The following is a 19,999-nucleotide window of genomic DNA, read 5'->3' on the forward strand; positions in this document are numbered from 1 at the left end:
ACTTGATTACAAGTGCAAAGTTTGCCCTGATGTTATGAGGGCTTTAATAAGTCTTCAACTATGATCTGTCAAGGCATACAGCTTTTCAATTAGGATTAACCTGTGCCTTATTGTAGCCTGTAACCTTGTGCATAAGTTACAAAAATACACAGACACATTCACATTAAACCTCTTTTCTTTCAGGTCTCAAGGGCTCCTTGCAGAGGATGCAGATGGAGTATGTGGATGTAGTCTTTGCCAACCGGCCTGATAGCAATACACCAATGGAAGGTGAGTTTGACCATTTATTCTTACATTTTATTAAAAATAAGTCTCTGATCTTTCCAAGAATGCAGATGGCAAACCAAATGGTGAGACACTGCTTGCAAAAGTTCAATTGAATACGACTCTCAATTCAAGTGTTTTTTTTTTCCTATCTAATAGAAAGTAAAACCTAATCCATAATTCAAATATAAAAGTGTTTCTTTAGTCACACTTTATTTATAGATTTAAATCTCAGCACATATTTTTAAGGCTGTTTTCACAAAATGTTTTTTTTTTCTATTGCACTTATCTTCTCTTCAGCAGCACTTACACCATTCTTCACAGTTTTATTCAAATTTTTATTCTTAAGGTTTTTACAGAGGGATATATTCATATATGATTGGCCTGAATATATACAACTTTTGTAGTACTACAGAGTTATATAATATTTTTTTTTTAGCACAACTTCATTAAATGAGGCCTTGACATGAAGCACCACATGAAGTCCACATTTAAAAATTGACTACAAACTCGTGCTATCTAGCCATGCAACCACCTGTCCACTCGATCCCATTCCCTCTCATCTCGTGCAAGCCATCTCTCCTGCAGTCATACCAACACTGACTCACATAATTAACACATCTCTTGACTCTGGTTTATTCCCCACTTCATTTAAGCAGGCTAGGGTAACCCCACTGCTAAAGAAACCCAACCTGGACCATACACTACTTGAAACTACAGACCAGTATCCCTGCTTCCATTTATGGCCAAGATTCTGGAGAAAGTAGTGTTCAATCAAGTCCTGGACTTTCTTACTCAAAACAATCTCATGGACAACAAGCAATCCGGCTTTAAGAAAGGCCACTCAACTGAGACTGCCCTGCTCTCGGTCGTGGAGGATCTCAGACTGGCTAAAGCAGACTCAAAATCATCAGTCCTCATCTTGCTGGATTCATCAGCTGCTTTTGACACTGGCAACCATCAGATCCTGCTATCTACGCTCGAGTCACTGGGCGTTGCGGGCACTGTTATACAATGGTTCAGATCTTACCTCTCTGACAGGTCATTCAGGGTTTCTTGGAGGGGAGAGGTGTCCAACCTACAGCATCTAAACACTGGGGTACCTCAAGGCTCTGTTCTTGGGCCACTTCTCTTCTCCATCTACATGTTATCTCTAGGTCCAGTCATCCAGAGACATGGATTCTCCTACCACTGCTATGCTGATGACACCCAGCTATACCTCTCTTTTCATCCTGATGATCCCTCGGTTCCAGCTCGCATCTCAGCCTGCCTTTTGGACATTTCACACTGGATGAAAGATCATCATCTTCAGCTTAACCTCGCAAAAACGGAAATGCTTGTAGTTTCTGCCATCACGACTCTACACCATAACTTTTCAATCCAGATGGATGGGGGAACCATTACTGCATTCAAAATGGTGAAAAGCCTTGGAGTAACTGGGCTTCCAGCTAACTCTATCAAGCCTCTTCAGCTGCTCCAGAACGCAGCAGCACGAGTGGTCTTTAATGAACCAAAACGAGCACATGTCAATCCGCTGCTAGTCCGTTTGCACTGGCTGCCAGTTGCTGCTCGCATCAAATTCAAAGCTCTGATGTTTGCCTACAAAGCAACTTCTGGCCTTGCTCCTGCTTATCTGCTCTTACTTCTGCAGATCTATGTGCCCTCCGGAAACTTGCGTTCTGTGAATGAACGTCGCCTCGTGGTTCCATCCCAAAGAGGGAAGAAATCACTTTCGCGAACGCTCACGCTCAATCTACCCAGTTGGTGGAATGAACTCGATATTTTCAAGAAACGACTAAAAACTCAACTATTTAGTCTCCACTTCACTTCCTAATCTGCAATTGCCTCTCAGTGTGTGTGATATCTCTCTTAGGATATCACACTAACTGTACCCAAAAAAAAATAAAATAAAATTACTAATACTTTCCTTCTTAGACTTTACAGACCTGAAACTTGCCTATAGCACTTATTCATTGTTGCTCTTAAAGTTGTGTAAGTTGCTTCCTTGTCCTCATTTGTGAGTCGCTTTGGATAAAAGCGTCTGCAAAATGACTAAATGTAAATATAAATGAGAAATCAGACCTTTTTTTTTACTTGCATTGAGAACATCAAAATTTGTCAGTATCAAAATCAAAAGTTACTGTAATTTATATTTCTCAAATGTGGAAGAACAGTATATGTCCATTTAGAGTAGAATAACGTATAACTCTAATTCAACATATCACTTTTAAAAACAAAGATCTGATTCCTTTATCTTAGTTTTAGCACAGTAACAGAAATTTCAGGTTAATATTAAGCATTTTTTTTCAAGTTTATTAATATTATTGTTATTATTATTATTATTTAAAAACAGAAAATACAGTATGAACAATGTACATGTACTTTCTACAGTACATGCAATACCAATCAGTTATTAACAATAAATAAATAAATGAATAAAAAATAAACAAATAAATAAATAAAATGCAGACATATATATAGCTATTGTCATATTGTATTGCAGCTCACCTGTGTACAGTATACTGCTTCAAACTGTTCTCGCTCTCTGCCATCTCACAATAAAATAAATATATAAAAAAAAAACTCTGCTTGCCGTAGTTTACATCGGACTGGTGGGAAATATGCATTGATACAGCTTCATAATATATGGTATGTGGGTTATTAAGATAGGTTAACTGTTTTTGGGCTGTTTAGCGCTCCTCAGCGCATTCAGAAAGAGAGATCATATACCATATACAGTTCTTCTACTTACTTCTTTCAGTGGATATTTCTGTTTTTTTGTTCTGCTCTTTGATTCAAATGTGGTTTTCCAGCATTCCTCAAAGCCTTCCTTATCCTGTCCTACTATTTGTTCATGTTGGCTCTTCTTTTTTTGCCAAGGATTTGCCTTTTAATGTCCGAAGTGCACATGACAGCAAGCGGTATCTCTACTCTTCTTAGTGGACATAAGCGTTTTTCCGCACAAAGCTATAGCGAGTAGGCAAAAAAAAAAAACGTGATAGGTAAACATATTTTTGAAAGTATTAGCGTTCCCTCACAAAGATGTTTTGCGTTCCCTCGCAAAACTGTCTGACAAACATTACACTTCATACATGACAACCCTTCTGTTTTTGCCGGGATTGTCCCGTATTTTACCATTATATCCTATTATTAGGTATTTTACCATATTAAAAAATTTAAAAAGCATGTTAAAATTTATATAAAAATGTCTGCATTCACTTTTCCATTAAAGCTGTGCGTCAATCAGCGCCCCTCCTATGCAATCTCTAAATTAGTGAATCCATCTATAAGCGCATAGGCGCATCCAGACCCCTCTCAAAAAAATCCTTAATTATATATTTAAACAGCAATTTAGGAAACTTGTAATGTTTGCAATCAATCAACTGAGGTAATATGGTGATAACTATTAGTTGTTGTTTTTTTTTTTTTCTGCAATGCTTTGCTTTAAAAGGTTCAAACTTTTGAATGACAGTCCACGGAAATCATACCATTGATTTACATCTTTAAGACTTTAGTAGACTCTGATAGCTTTAGCCATTCATAAGTGTTTCCTTTCAATTAAATAATCTTGATCTTCACCAAATGCTATCTGCAGAAAATGCTGAGATGTTAGTGATGACAATACTGCATCAAAAGTAAGAGATGTACAAAAGAAGGAGTGTGTCAGACTAAAAGGCTTGATGTCCTGCAGGCACATCCGTCTGAGGGTTAAGTTCTATGAAAGATGTATTCATGATAACAGGGTTACGATTAAGTGCAGTCCCCAGGGTGCCATCAAAGTTATAATTCTGAATAACCAGACTTTTTTACTTTCACCGGAGGTACGCAATGCAGTCAGCAGGCTTTCACACTGCTGGGGGAAAAAAAAAAGAAAAAGTCTGTGCTGCCCAAAGCTTCAAGTGCAGTCAGCCTGAAAATCTAATCTACTGTTTAATAATGTGCTTTTTATACAAACCACAGCATAACAAAGACCTTCGAACAGTATAAACCGATTACAACAAATGAGATATACAGGCATGATGGAGAAAACATCTGCACCATGAGGGATCTGGAGAAAATGGTTAGACTAATTAAAAACGAGAATCAGAAAAGCAAAAGGAGGAGTAGAAAGATAACTGAAGCGTAGTCTTTGACCTTCAGGAGCAATAATGAAATGACTAGCTTTTGAAACAGCCGCACATTCTCTTTGATTCATTCATTAAATGATCTGTTTAAACACATGCAGAGAGGGGAGAATAACAGAGTGTATTAGAGAAAGATGGAGAAAATGAAAAACAGAAGGAGAGTGATCAACTTAAAAGTAGTTTATTCTTTTGATCAGTGACGAAAAGCAACAGCAGAAAACAGATGCTAATGCAATGCTAGTATTGCGATGCATATTTGATGTGCATTCTTGCTTTACTGTGGTGTTAATTGGTATCTTGCTCAATAAGATTGTCTTCAAAAGGCCCTGATTGAGAAACTGGAAAGTAGAATTAACATTGACATTCTTACAGTGTACAAAATACAACTTTGTTCACCTTTATCTTTCCATGTGTCATGTAAGGGTGTATGTTTACTATGGCAAGTTCGATATATATGTATGCCATTAGAAAGAGCAGCACAACATGTTAGCAGTATATTGAAGTTAATTTTTCTTCTTTTTTTTGTCGACACAAACGTTTTCTTGGAACTTTCATATCTTTCATATGATTAATGTTTTTTTTTCTTTCTGTCTTCTGTAAAGTGAGGCATAGCCAATTATGATGAATACACCTAGCTAGATTAAGTAGGGTAGTGAATAACCCTCAAAATTGAAATGAAATATCTGTGCTCAGTTTTGATAATGAAAATAAAACGTTGCCACTACCACTAAAGATGAGTCGACATTATATGATGATATGCTAATGATAAAATTTGTACCACAAAGTAAAGTTTATTTATAAACTAATTTCAAGAGGATCACATGCTTATGATTGATCACAGCTAGTCCTGCATTAGCAATGCACGATTAACTAATCGGATGATTTTTAAATTACTATACATAACCAGCGTTTCCTACCTTATTTATCTTTGTCTTGAAGAATCCTTCCTTCCACCCATACTCCTTCCCTTTTCCCAGTTCCCTGTGGTTAGCACTGTCACCTCATAGCAAGAATGCAACTGGTTCAAATCCTACTTGGCCAGTAGACATTTCTGTGTGGAGTTTACATGTTCTCCCCGTGCTCGCGTAATTTTCCCCGGGGTTCTCTGGTTTCCTCTCACAGTCCAAAGACATGGAATATAGCTTAATTGACCAAACCACATTGGAACCATTGATGAGCTCTAAATCAGCAATCCCTAATTGCGTTCGACCATTAATAAGTAAGGGAGTTCTCGAGACCTACTATAGCTCCAACTCCCCTCTCTTCCTACAAACCTCTTATGAGCTATCTTATGAGCTCAGGGATTTCTCCTGGGACATGCCAAACAGGCTTTAAAATCAATCATTAGCTAAGTGTGAACTCTTGAACATTTTTTTGCATACCCTAACATACATTTAAAAAAAAACATGGTTGGTATACAGTGAGGGAAATAAATATTGAACATGCCATGTTTATTTTCCTGTGAGTAATATTTCTAAAGGAGCTGTTGTCAATAGAATTGAACCAGGTTTTGGTAAAAACCAAAACAATACAAATTTAAATATAATATAAATGACACAAGGAGGATCCTTGGCTCAGGTGGCATTTCTGTGTGGAGTTTGCATGTTCTCCCTCCGTTTGCGTAGGTTTCCTCCGGGTGCTCCGGTTTCCCCCACAGTCCAAAGACATGCGGTACAGGTGAATTGGGTTGGCTAAATTGTCCGTACTGTGTGTGAGTGTGTGTGTGAATGTGTGTGGATGTTTCCCAGAGATGGGTTGGGGCTGGAAGGGCATCCGCTGCGTTAAAAAAAAAAAAAGTGCTGGATAAGTTGGCGGTTAATTTTTATTTTTTTTTTTTTGGTGATGGCAACTTAAAGATGCCTCTCATGAGGAAAATGAAGTCACATGCATTGCTTTAATGTGATTTTTATATATATTTTTATAAACCCTGACTTCAACAGGGTTTACAAATCTTTACAAAACTGAAACCAGTGCTTTGTGAAGAATATTTATAATTTTAATAATTATTAGAAAGTATTTTGTAAGACTTTTTAAATGTAACTCAATTTATATTATCATGATTTAAAAAAAATAATAATAATTTATTGAGAGTAAAATTTTATTGACAGTAAACGAGTTGAGAAGCGCCCTTTAACTAAAGTCAAAGTCACCTATATTTTAAATTCTGCAGAATTGTACAGACATACAGAGAACTGAAATTATGTTACTCTTAGGCCCTCGGTTCAAACAGATGACAAAAACACTGAGGAAAGAGGAATGCAGATTTACAAATGATTTTAATAAGAAGCTTTAGCAACAAATGATGTCATGATAGCACAGGGGGTTATAGCAAGCAGCAGGAACAAGTATAATAGACATAATATCCAGTCTGCACATTCTTTGAGAAGATTCTGCTTTTCCAGTAAGCATGTGCAGTTTGACCAAGGCACATGCAAGCTAGTTGATTGAGTGCTCAGCTATGGTTGGTGCAGAAACCGGCACACTAACCTGGATTAATGTTAAAAACAAAAATGCAATTTTAAGCAAATAATTTTAGTTTTTCGTTGTGTGTCCCAATAGCCAACTCCTAGGCTATGGCCTGTGGTAGAGTAAACTGTCAGATGCTCACTTTTTTCCTATTGTTTTATAAATACTATAAATTCTGACATATTGTTTTTCACCTTCTGTTTAATAGGCAACCTGTTTGGATGCATAAAAGTTTCTGATGTGCCTTTGTGTAGAGTTTCAAATTAGCACATTTACCAAAACGGCTGAAATTCCTTACAGTACCTTGCAGAATCAAAAAGAGAGAGAATTTTAAATGGAGTTCAATCAATATTTTCTTTTTAGGAGGGATCAGTATGGCCCTCCGGTTATGTATGTACTGCTCAGAGCTGGCTGTTGTGCAGCATTTAGGGCTTAGTAATATTTCAAAGCCCTGCGCTGGATGCCAAGGTCACCCTGACTCAGCCATTTGTTCCAGATCTCTCTACTTTAACAGGCTTTTCAGCCCTCACTCCATCACTTCTCACTCAGGCACACATAATCTATCACTGCTTCCTGCCTACTTACCTTTTTAAAAATAAGTTGGTAAATGTTTACGGACATTTAACAGGGTTGTTAATTTTTGTTGTTGATATACATACTGTGACAAATGTCATTACAGCTTTGGTCTGATTTTTGAACTGAGTTCATGGGCCTGGTTGCCTTAATCTCTTTTGTGTATGCAAGTACAAAGAAATTGTTTTAATCAAGATTTAAACTGACAGAGTGTGTCTGCCTTTTTAAACACTGCTAGGAAGCTAAATATGAGGTTGTTTTTGATATTCCTGGTTTTATCAATTGGCCAGAATTTACAGAATATAACAGACATGAAGAATTGTGATACCACAGGTGCTCGCTCAAATACTTGGGAGCTAAGCCTCTGGACTTTACAAGCAGGCTCTTAAACTGTATTAGACATTTAATGGGAGCATACTACAATGTTGAGAGAAGCAGACTAATGTGATCATACTCTTTAGTTCTAGTATAAACACTACAGCTGTTGCGTTTCGAACCAACTGAAGTTAGCGGTCAAAACACTTTATTTTGATGGGACCTCCAATGTTGGCAGATGTTTTGAATGCCAGTGCAAAGGCTGATTTCAATTTTTTTTTTTTTTTAATTCCTTACCAGACTCATAGGCTAAAAGCGTCAGACAGCTCTTTTGCTCTCACTCTCACTTCAACGGTCAGGCGCACACTAAAATAAATGTCTGAAGTATATGGCAAGGCTCATCCAAAATGCTGAGTAACGATCAACTAATCATGTGCACCTGGTGTGATACACCTGAGTGTAATTTGAGCCATTTAAGTAGGAATAAAATTAAGGGTGTTCTAACTTTTTAGTTAGAAAAATGCATTTTTTTAAATAAAACAAATTAACAGAAGATCTTGAAAAGACTTTTTTCAGTTTTAAATATTTTGTTATACTACATTTATCTCTTAGTATTGCTAACATTGAGATTAAATATCCATACATTTAAAAATGTTACAAAACTCCCAGGCTTTCATAGGGTGTCATTTCACCTTCAACAGTGCAATTTCACCTTCAACAGTGCATAACATAATTAAAAGATTCAAGAAATCTGGAGGAATTTTAGTGCATGAAGGACAAGGGTGCAAGCCTAAGCTGAACAACTGTGGTTTTCTGTCCTTCAGGCAGCACTGCATCAAGAATCGTCAGTCATTCATTCATTCATTTTCTTGTCGGCTTAGTCCCTTTATTAATCTGGGGTCACCACAGCGGAATGAACCGCCAACTTATCCAGCAAGTTTTTACGCAGCGGATGCCCTTCCAGCCGCAACCCATCTCTGGGAAACATCCACACACACATTCACACACACACACTCATACACTACGGACAATTTAGCCTACCCAATTCACCTGTACTGCATGTCTTTGGACTGTGGGGGAAACCGGAGCACCCAGAGGAAACCCATGGCGACCGCTGGGAGAACATGCAAACTCCACACAGAAACGCCAACTGAGCCGAGGGTCAAAGCAGCAACCTTCTTGCTGTGAGGCGACACTACACCTACTGCGCCACTGCTTCATCATCGTCAGTCATCTATAAGCAATATCACCACATGGGTCAAATACCACATATACACAGCAAATTCATCAGAGTTAAATTCTCGGTGTTGAAGCATTTGAGAGTAAAGTGTTGACGTTAAAGAGTTAGATTTTGATAAATGAATATAATAAGAGTTAGAATTGTTTTTATTCAGTGCGAAATCAAGGAGTTATCTTTTTAACACTTGGTGGTGTTATTTCCAACATCCGGGAATTCATGCAGCCCCAGTCACTAAAGAATTTTCCAGACGCCATTTTCCATCTGAGATTTAGAACAGCAACTGGTGAGTCAAACTACCTAAATGTTGGTATTTTACAGACTTTCTTTGAGGAAATACAGTTGTAAACATGTTGTGAAGTTAATAACTTTAGAATGGAGTTACAATTTTAAACTTCTGCGGTTCATTCATGGTCGTTTGTGTATCTAGCTTAACTGCATTACTATTGACTTCTTTTCAAGAATGTTTTTATATGCTCACGCATACATAGTGCATAAAAACATCAAATGTACATGTTCAACACATTTCTGTCACGCTTAATGCCATTTTGTGCGTTGTTACCCATCTGTAAAATAAAATCGACACTTCTCCTTTAATTCCAAGCAAACTAGCGAGGGAATCCCCGGAGCCGCCTAACGTTAGCCTACTCTGCCCGGATGCTAACGGCAACACAGGACGGTTTCCATAAGCTCTGGAGAGTTTCTAAAACATATCTGGTGAGTAAATGAACATATGCTTACTTGTAAAAGGCTTCCTGACTGAAACAAATGATTGTTTGTTATTAGTGTACGTTAATTTGGTTATTTTAAACACCGCGGCCCTTTTAAACTGGTTCATTCGTGGCCGTCCATATACCGTTAGTCCATAACTTAGACTCGTGTGATAACGTACGCTTGAATTATATTAAGTGTTGACAACCATTAAAGTCGGAATGTTAACATTAATGTCTTTAAATGACCGCGTTTGCACTTTATCAGACATTTAACGTTACAGAAGTCTCCCGGAAGTTGCGGGACTAACGTTAACGTTATTGCCCAAGTAGATGCCCGCAAATGAATGATCATCTCCCGGATATCGCGCGTCTCCCGCCCGGTCATTAAACACTTTGCACGCCCCTCTCCACCGCATCCCTCCCAGCTCTTCAGGTACGTCGCGCGCAAGTCACCCCCACCGCTCTTTAGGTACGTCGCGCGCAACTCATCCCATTGCTCTTTAGGTACTCATCTCTCCCGCTACCTCCCGCAAATCAACTCTGTATCCCCCGAAAATGACTTTTCCCAACTCGGGATGTCTGACGTTAGTAAGTTAGGCTATTTCTGTTGGCAGGAACATCTTAGTCAAGCTTTTTCTCCCGCATGATATTGTGCTTAAAACTATAGGCTAAACTTAGCATGTACTGTACACAACATTTCCGTTTTATTAGTGCGTTGTAAACAGCCACCTGTCTGTAAAATTAATCAACTGATTCATATTTGAGCAGCCTAATGATGATACAGGTTTGATTTGTAGATTTATTATCAATAATCAACATCTGAATCAAAAGATATGTGAAAATGTTTGAGGCATACTTTGTGATGTTCATCTCTCTTTTTTATCTGAAGGTTATGCATATGTGTTAGATACTAATGTGTTGTTGTTTTTTAACAGCCACAGTTCTCTGTACAATAACACAAGACCCTGTGACGGTGGCTGATTAGAGACGGATGGTGTATTTTCCAGAGTTGGTGAAATGACCAAGCACACCTTCTTGGTCATATGTGGTGATAATAATGAAGGTATGTTTGATAAAGTTCTGTATTTGTTTTACAATAAGCTGAGAGGGTATTAGAGCATTAGAGAATAACAAATGACATGAAGGTGATAAGTTTTGTATTGTGGGTGAACTGTTACTTAAATAATGTTTTGCTCTTTGCTTTGCACTTTTCCTCTTCTGCTTATCCTAATATTTTAGATTATATTTGGACCTGAAACATCTGCTAGACTCCAGGAAAGGTGGCGTCAATACTGGACCTGAAAGGGCCTAACAAGTTGAATCTGGTAAAGAAACATGCACGCACACACACACACGCACACACACACACACACACACACACGCACGCACGCACGCACACGCTTACAGAAAACTGTAAATTTATGAATATTTTTTACACTGTGGCCAATATTTTAGGGAAGTCAGCATCACTAAATGATATAAAAGATTTTAAGCTCCTCTAAATTTTGCTCCAAGTGTTGTGTTAAATTCAGGATTCTGGACAGACAGCTGCCTGTTTTTCCAGTTCTAGTCATAGTGGTTAACCTAATTGTTTTTGGAGATCCAACAGTGATGTATGTGTTTTTTCTACTCTTCCATATCCTGTCACCTCAACCAGCTGGGAGAGTCAAGTTGTGGATCATCATGTGGATTTTCAAAAGGTGAGTTTAGATTTCTTGAATGTTTTATTTACTTTAAATGTTCTTTTAAATATATCATAGAATTTGATTGCAATTTGTTTTCAAACATTTTTCTTAGTCATGCTGGAGTCTTGAAGAGTTCTTAAATGAGCATCACCCTACAGTATATCCGTGCATCAGGAACCACCAGACGAGCGATCAGCAGCTACTACTGTACATCGTCATGGATAAAAAGGTCATCCTGTGGCTGGGAAGCACTTCATTCACAGGACATGCTTGATGAGATTTCCTAGCTCCAGTTTGTTTTCACACAAGTTTACAGCATTTATACCTTCATTTAAACTGCTGTGTTTGATATGGAGGACCAAGGAAACACCCGAAGTGAAAGATTTGCACGCCAAGTTGTTTAAAATGTAATTTCAGAAAAAAACTATGCGTTCAGAAGAAAACTATGAGTGACGATATATTGAACTTTCAAATTGCTCTGATGAAACATCAAGTTTGGACATCATATTTTGTTGATACTGTCTTTACTAATAAAACATTTAAAGCAAATTTGACATTGTTGCATTTTAAAAATTGAATGAATTGTTGAAGTTGTGAATGTTTTCAAATAAAATGTTTTTTATTTTGTAATTTACAGTCTATTTGACCTTTTTACCATATTTACACTCAAGAGAGTTGAATAAAATAATATATTACACCAGGTGGTGTTAAATATAGTTACATTTTTTAACTCTGCCCTGAGTTAAAATTAACCCTTACTTCGGTGTCAATGTGCCAACCCTTTTGAAAGTGTTGATTTAAGTCTGTTTTGAGTGGACCCCATGAGACACTTTCAAAGTGTTGAAATTAACACCCATAGAGTTGTTTTGGGTCCCCATATTTTGCTGTGTATAGTTGCATCCACAAATGCCAGTTAAAACTGTACTGTGCCAAAAAGAAGCCCTATGTTAACAGTGTCCAAAAGTTATATCGACTCAAGGGAAACCAATGTGGCTGCAATGGACTTTGTTACATTTGCTTTTGAAAACATTACTTACTACGTTTTGGGAAGGGTTCAGGTCAGACTTTAACAAGGTGATCTATACGACAAGCCCTGGCTTCTCGTTTATGTATAAAAACAGATTGTGAATTGACACATATAACAAACAGTAATACATTTCATGTTTGTAAAAATGTAGACATTGTCCTCTAGCAATTTTGTCATGCAATGAAATGTGCAACATATTTTACATTTTACCCAAAAATTAAAAAAACAACAACATATGTATAAATATATATATTTACCAAGTGTGGGTTGCAGTAAACACTGTCTATCAAAATCATTCAATATTTTTTTTGAACCAGTAATGTTTTGCATTATTCCTTTTTGAACTTGTTTAAAGATTGTATTATTATATATTATTTTAAATTTGTTATACTATTATGATTATTATTAGAAGTAGTAGTAGTAGTAGTAATAGTAGTAGTAGTAGTAGTAATTCCTTTTTTAACTATTTTCTATACATCTTAACTTGCCCAGTAGCTTACTTCATACGCCACCACACTAGCAGTGTGCAAGGTCTGAAGTTGAGTTGTAGAGCAACCAACATAAACAAAATGTTGCCATATGAATCTATTAATAGTAAAAATTAAAAACATTTTTAAGGCTGGACACATCAAACAGACAGTTGGCCATTGGGCAGTGTGGGGCTGTCGGTGAGCGTCTGTCAGGCTACTTTGTTTAGTGTGTTCCACACATCTCCTCTCATCAAACTCACATCAGAAGAAGTTTGCCCGATTCAGCATTTAGAAGTGATGTTGGCTGTTGGTGAAAGAAAGCGCTCTCTTGGGTGCTGTGTTTCAAGGAGAACAAAAAGTCTGATAAAAGTAAACAAACAGAAAAAAAATTAAGAGATAAAGAAGTTGATTGTTGTTTCACTGCATTTCTGAAATATATTCAAACTATATGGTATTAAGGGTATGATATTTTACTGCGCCATATCTGTCTGACATTTATTTACTTTTTCAAAATGTTGAGTCATCCCACCATGCACGGCAGATTCCAGGTCTCAAACAGAAATCTCAGCTCGATGTCTGTAAAACATCTGTCATCTGCTTCCATCATTGAACAATAGTTCCAGTAAACATTCTGTATCCTTTGAATAGAGACTATATGGTGAATATACAAACTGACATTAATCTTTAATAAAGCTGTCAAAATGGACTTTACAATCTTGTCAACCATATTAGCTGAATTGGTCACATAACTACAATGCGTCATTATTTTCTAAAGCTTCCGTTTTCACAGTCCACACTGCAACATTAAAATGGCTTTATTTTATGAATGTATCTATTTTTCTTGTCGGCTTAGTCCCTTTATTAATACAGTGTCGCCACAGCGGAATGAACCGCCAACTTATCCAGCACACTTTTATGCATTGGATGCCCTTCCAGCTGCAACCCATCTCTGGGATACATCCACACACACATTTACACACACTCTCTGGACAATTTAGCCTACCCAATTCACCTGTACCGCATGTCTTTGGACTGTGGGGGAAACCGGAGCACCCAGAGGAAACCCACGCGAACGCAGGGAGAGCATGCAAACTCCACACAGATATGCCAACTGAGCCGAGGATCGAACCAGTGACCTTCTTGCTGTGAGGCGACAGCACTACTTACTTCGCCACTGCGTCACCACATAAACAAATACATATTATAATTTACATTCTTACATTTTCAAAAATATATGTTTTCATTTAATAAAAATGTTGTCTCTGGCCAAAACAGAGAGAAAAGAATATACTTTGGGAAAAATGTATGAAGTAAAATATATTATTGTGGACATGACAATAGTTCTGGTTTCTCTTTGTGAAATGATGTGGGTATTGTCACCTGTGAATAAATATAAATCCTTTCATGCAGGTACAGACCTTACAATCTTATTTAAGCTAGCTGTCATTTGTTTGGAGTGTTCATGCACAGCTGCAGCCAATGCAAGGTGGAAACACATTTTGTTTTTGCATTGCTAGTTCTTTGATGTTGGCTTGGTGTGTCTCAGGCTTTAGCCCCACTGACTGGACAGAAGTGCGATAAAACACACAAGTAACAACCCAAAACAATCTTGTTTTAGCAAAAATGTCTTCTACCTGGTTTGTTTAATCAACTCTTGAAGATTTTCAATCCAAAAGCATGCAAAATTGGCATTTTTTTTTCTCAGCCTCCTATGCTTTGGTCAGTTTCTTTAAAGACAATGAAAACAGTGTATTCTTCACTATAGAAACAAATTACTGAATTGAATACAATCATTTTAAATTACAATTACAAATGTCACTTAGATAATTTTGCATCTGAACTCTTTAAGCATATATGACAAGCACTGTTGCTTCTCTTAAGCTGTCTGTCTCATAGACATGGGCAGGCAGATCGCTATGCAGTGCTTTTCTGCTGCATTGATGCGCATAGTGTCCAGAGTTTAGCGCTGGCTCCTCACACTGTGTGCAGTGCATATTAAAGTTCCTCCGTGGCTCTGCAGTCCCCTGACTCTCTTGGTCCTGTGCTCCTCGCCTTTTTGTTTTGTACCTGATTACCATTTCATCAGCTTGAAGGGTAAAAGCTGAAGAGAATGTAAAGTTAGACTGTACTTTATCATTCATTTATTCCTCATGAGTGCATTTACAGGGTTGAGTGAAACCACACAAAAGTACAGTATATGAACTTAAGTCAACCCTAGCTTAGAGTCAACAAAACAAAATCAATGAAACAAATGAAAGCAAAATAGAGGAAATAGTAGACTTTTACTACAGCTTTTCAGTAATGCTATTCCAAAAGACTGGAAATTGAGTTTCTAGACATTGCTTTAACTCCAAAACACAATGTAATATGCAATTAAAAAACCAAATAAAAGCCATATTAAAAATAATGATTAAAATCCCTGCTATTTATAAACCAATAGCTAAGATCTTTAGCTTTATATAGAACTATTTTGCTGCGTATGGATAGTAAATAAGGTAGAAATTTGGTTTAGGTATTGATTAGGGTTGTAGAATTAGATCATACTTTTTAATAATCAGCCAATATCTTATTAATGAGCAAGTAATAAGCTAGTAATCAATAGTGAGTACTTAAAGTACTTCAGTTCTTATTTTTAGTTGTTTTAAGTTTTAGTTGTTTTAAAGTTTTCTTTAGCATCAGAACATATGCAGCAGAAAGGCATCAAGCTCTTAAGCTGAAATGTGTGGATCACTAAGCAAATAGTCCATTATAGAAATATGTTTATGTGTAGAGAAAAGGGTTGTTGTTAAAGAATCAATCACACAGCACAAAGCTCATTTCCACTAAATCTGCTTTTTAAATTATAGGCTATTTTTTTTGACTGCTTCTGAATTTTCAGCATAAATGAGGCACAAATAAAAGATGAACTGTTCATAATGCAGCAGCTCCAGCATGTTTGCCCTACATGTTAGCATATGACTAAAATAAAGTTTCCAGTTGTCTCTTTGGTGTTTATTTTTGTAACTATTTTTTTTTTATTATTAATTTATTTATTTATTAATTATATTTTCTAATTATTTTCACTTTAATTTATTTGTTTGTTTATTTATTTATATTGTATTTTATTTATTTTTATTCTATTTATTTTATTCAATTTTATTTATATTATTTACTATTTATTTTATTATTTTATTACATTGTTTTATTTTTTCTATTTGATTTATTTATATTTTATTTTATTTACTATTCATTTGCTATTTACTATTATTTTCTATTCTATTTATTTATTTCATTTTATTTAATAATTATTTTATTCTATTCATTTTTAATTTTAATTATATTTTTATAATAATTATATTATTATATAATTATATATAATTATATTATTATATACTTTTATTGGTTTCTGATTCGCAACACTTGATTTTTATTTAGTTACCTTTTTGTACATAAAGAATGGTTCACTGCAGCCAACAACTTATATAACACCCAAAAAATGTGTTTTCATTTTGTGAATAAAAAGTAGGCTACATACATTCGAGTTTAAAAGAAAAGTAGGCAAGCTTTGGGATATACTACTTCACCTTTTAATGCATCTTTAATGTGCTGCGCTTAAATTGCCCTGTCAGTCAAAGTTACCTCACTCCACATTTTTTTTTAAATGAACCTCAAACCTTCTTGTAATACGGAGGCCTGCAAATTTTCACAGATTTTTCTTGCTAAGAAATTAGCTCAAATGTTTGCATAAAGAATCATTTAGTTGATATGATAAATATGTATATATTTTTATCAGTGTTTGTACTTCAAATCCTAATCCTCATCCAACACACAATCTTGTGGGCATTATTGTCCATTAGAGTTTGCATAAATTTGTACATATATACAAATTAAAATTTGAATGCTATTTAAATGAATAGCTGATTCTCTTGTGTGATCTGTTGGATTTACATGTGCCAATTTTATTTATATGGGAACTATGTTTAATAGTGCTGTAATGGTTTTGGAAACTTAATTGGAGGTTGATTGCAATTAAATGAAAATTTATTCGATTGTAAACTTATATTTAAAAGCATTTATCTGATCTTTAGTTTTTTTTTTTTTTTGCATAAACATGAGAAGTACTTAATTCGTCCTTTCATAAGTTCATTTATTTTATTCCAATTCTACATATTGTACTTTTTAATCTACTACATTTTTTTTAATTAATTAATTAATTTTAATTTAATTTATTTTAAAGGGAATGAAATTGTGATGTTTAATTTTTGAACAAGATTTTTTTTTCTTCATTTAGCCAGTTAAATTGGTTCGTTAGGTGCACTGAACAATACACAAATTAATTTGTGAAGTGGACTAACATCTGCTCACGATTAAACACGTTGGTTCAAGTGATCCATTCAGAGTGAGTCTTGATTTAAAGATTCACTAAATTTACAAACGATCTGAAAAGTGTTCAGCATGTAAATGTGGTTTCACATGTTTGGACTTGAATTATCATAAATTATCAAGAGTATGAGACGTTTTGGTAATTCAACTGCCTTGCAAAATAAACACTTATTAGTAAGTGTATTTACTTTTTTCTAACTAAGCTAAGCTACTAAGCTAATTTGACTTCAGTGATATTGAAAGTAAGGATTCACCAATCAGAAGATTTCTAAATTACTATAAATAACCAGAGTTTCTTACCTTAATACCTTAGTCTTGAAGAATCCCCCCTACCACCCCTACTACTCCCTCCTTATTCTAGATTGGGTGACATGGTAGCCCAGTGATTAGCACTGTTGCCTTACAGCAAGAATGTCACAGGTTAAAGTCCCCACTAAACCAGTTGACATTTCTGTGCAGCGATTGCATGTTGTCCGCATGCTTGCATGGTCCCCCCCCCCAACCTCAGGTTCCCGGGTTTCCTCCTACAGTCCAAAAACATATGATATACGTAATTTGGATAACTTGCCACTATAGATGATCTCTTAATAAGCAGTATCCCTACAATCTGTAATTAGCCATTTACAAGTCGAGGTAGTTCATCTAGATCTACCAGAGCTCAAACTCTTCTCTCGCCCTGCTAACAAGAGGGAGCCCAGTGCTCGAGGATCTTATAAACTCAGGGCTTTCTTGTGGGACAGCATGCTAAACAAGCTTTATTATCAATCATCAGCTACGTGTAAACTCTTGAAATGGAACTTAAATGGAATTAACACTTAAAATAATAACCAAGTAATGCAGATGCATGTTAGTCACTTCTTTGAAGCATGATAAAGATTATTAGATTTAAGCCATTAACATTTTACAAATGTTCATTGTATTCTTTCTAAATATAAAATATTTTAGAAATGTTTACTTTTAAGATTTAAAATACACGTAAACAATGAAGAAAAATAATAAGACCAATAAGTCATGACAATATAGGATATTGGGTTACTTTAACTTATTAAAATAATCATGCTTCAACTTTTAACTTAATGTTTTGTTTAAGTTTAATGTAATATATGTTGGAATTACTGTTAAATTAAGGCAACAACAATTTTTAAAGCGAAGTGTACATTCAGAATAGTTGTGTTTGCTTGTTTTTAACAAGGGTGCTGAATTTTTGTCTCCACAGAGATTGTCAGAGCCATGACCTACGTGATAAACCAAGGCATGTCCATGTACTGGGGGACTTCACGATGGACAGCAATGGAAATAATGGTAAATAACATTTTTCTAAACATCACTTGTTGTAACCTGCCAGACACAGCATTTCAGTAGTGAGTAATCACTGATCATTGACTTTCTAGAAGCCTGGATTTAGGAGCAGAAACTGTGTTTGCAATAAGAAAAAAATATGTATTTTCTCTGGTGTATAATGCAACACAAGCTGATTGGAAATATGCTTCAGCCAACATTTTTGTGAAACTGCAAAAACATGCTTCAACATCCATTTGGCTGTGGTTTCTAGGTACAACGAACGCTAGGGGGAAAATCGATGCCAACAACTTTTGTTCCTTTGCACACTAATGATATATTATTGTTGAATAAAGCATTATTTTCATGTAGTTCTTTGCACCACACCAAAATAAAAATGACAAAAAATCAACTATCTATTTACCTGTGATATGTTTGCCGCTCCAATCTATCTCTATATGGACAACTTTTGTGGTGTGGCCAGTTTGATTGGTAACTCACTTTGTACAGTGTTGTACTTGTGATGCGGAGCACTCAGATTCGAGTCCAGTGAAGCACTCAAGAGAAATGAAAGCAATGCAAAATCAAGGTAAAACTACATATTCACAATGCACTTATCTTTCACATTTGCTTTTGGAAATGCTATTGGTTGTGTTTAGGAAGAATTTACATCAGTGGGTACTAGGTGATCTTTATGACAGATCTTGCATTTTCATGGATGTGTAAGAACATGTATCGTAAATATACAACAAAGCATACCATAAGTTACAAATGTCAGATTTTAAACATTTATACAGCGCCCTCTATTGGACATCTAAACCCTGATGAACCCAGTAATTTACGTTTTCCAAAAAGTCAAGGCTGAGGCTTGTATTTCCAATGAGGCTGACCTGGTATATTGTCCACATCACGTATTTTTAGTCCTTTGACTTGAAGTCAGTGTTTATTAGTACTGTATGTTGCAATAATTGCAGTGTAGCAGTATGTAAGTTGGCACAAACTGATATGCTGTAATTAAGCTGTGACATTATTAATTCACGGGTGATAAATGGAGGCTTGATCAGGGTTTTTACAGAGAGGGCACACACTGATGACCTGTAATTTGTGTGACTGTGATAATAGCATGTTCAGATGTCATGCCAGATTCAGCCCACGTAAACACATCCCACAAGTGAAAAACAAGTTCACTGCCTGAAGCAGCACCGTTAGTGGCATATTACCATACACTGTGTATATCAGTGACCAAGATTAAATAGATGTCACACTTTTTTATTTATAAATTTTTCATTAGTAATGGACTTTTAGGCAACATAGTAGCTCAGTGATTAGCACTGTCGCCTTGCAGCAAGAAGGTCGCTGGTTAGAGCCTCGGCTGGGTCAGTTGGCGTTTCTGTGTGGACTTTGCGTGTTCTTTCTATGTTCACATGGGTTTCCTCCGGGTAAGACAAAGACATGCGGGTGTATTTGGTATATGCAGGTGAATTA

The 19,999-nt window shown here is 36.0% G+C and overlaps 1 protein-coding gene and 1 long non-coding RNA gene across 8 annotated transcripts in view; one reads left to right on the plus strand and one right to left on the minus strand.

The window, feature by feature from the left end:
- kcnab1a (potassium voltage-gated channel subfamily A regulatory beta subunit 1a) overlaps positions 1-19,999 on the plus strand; it is a 295,057-nt gene that overhangs the window by 267,294 nt on the left and 7,764 nt on the right. For 5 of the 7 annotated variants that reach the window (XM_087291982.1, XM_087291983.1, XM_087291981.1 and 2 more), the window contains 2 exon segments: positions 184-270; positions 18,453-18,538. In XM_087291982.1, the coding sequence (XP_087148108.1) occupies positions 184-270; positions 18,453-18,538 (173 nt within the window). 7 annotated transcript variants of the gene reach the window in all.
- Positions 1-19,999, minus strand: part of LOC147832892 (uncharacterized) — a 599,182-nt gene that overhangs the window by 184,199 nt on the left and 394,984 nt on the right. The window lies entirely within an intron of this gene.

Source organism: Danio rerio, chromosome 18 (assembly GCF_052040795.2).
Source record: "Danio rerio strain M-AB ecotype USA chromosome 18, GRCz13ab, whole genome shotgun sequence".
NCBI classification, from domain to species: domain Eukaryota; kingdom Metazoa; phylum Chordata; class Actinopteri; order Cypriniformes; family Danionidae; genus Danio; species Danio rerio.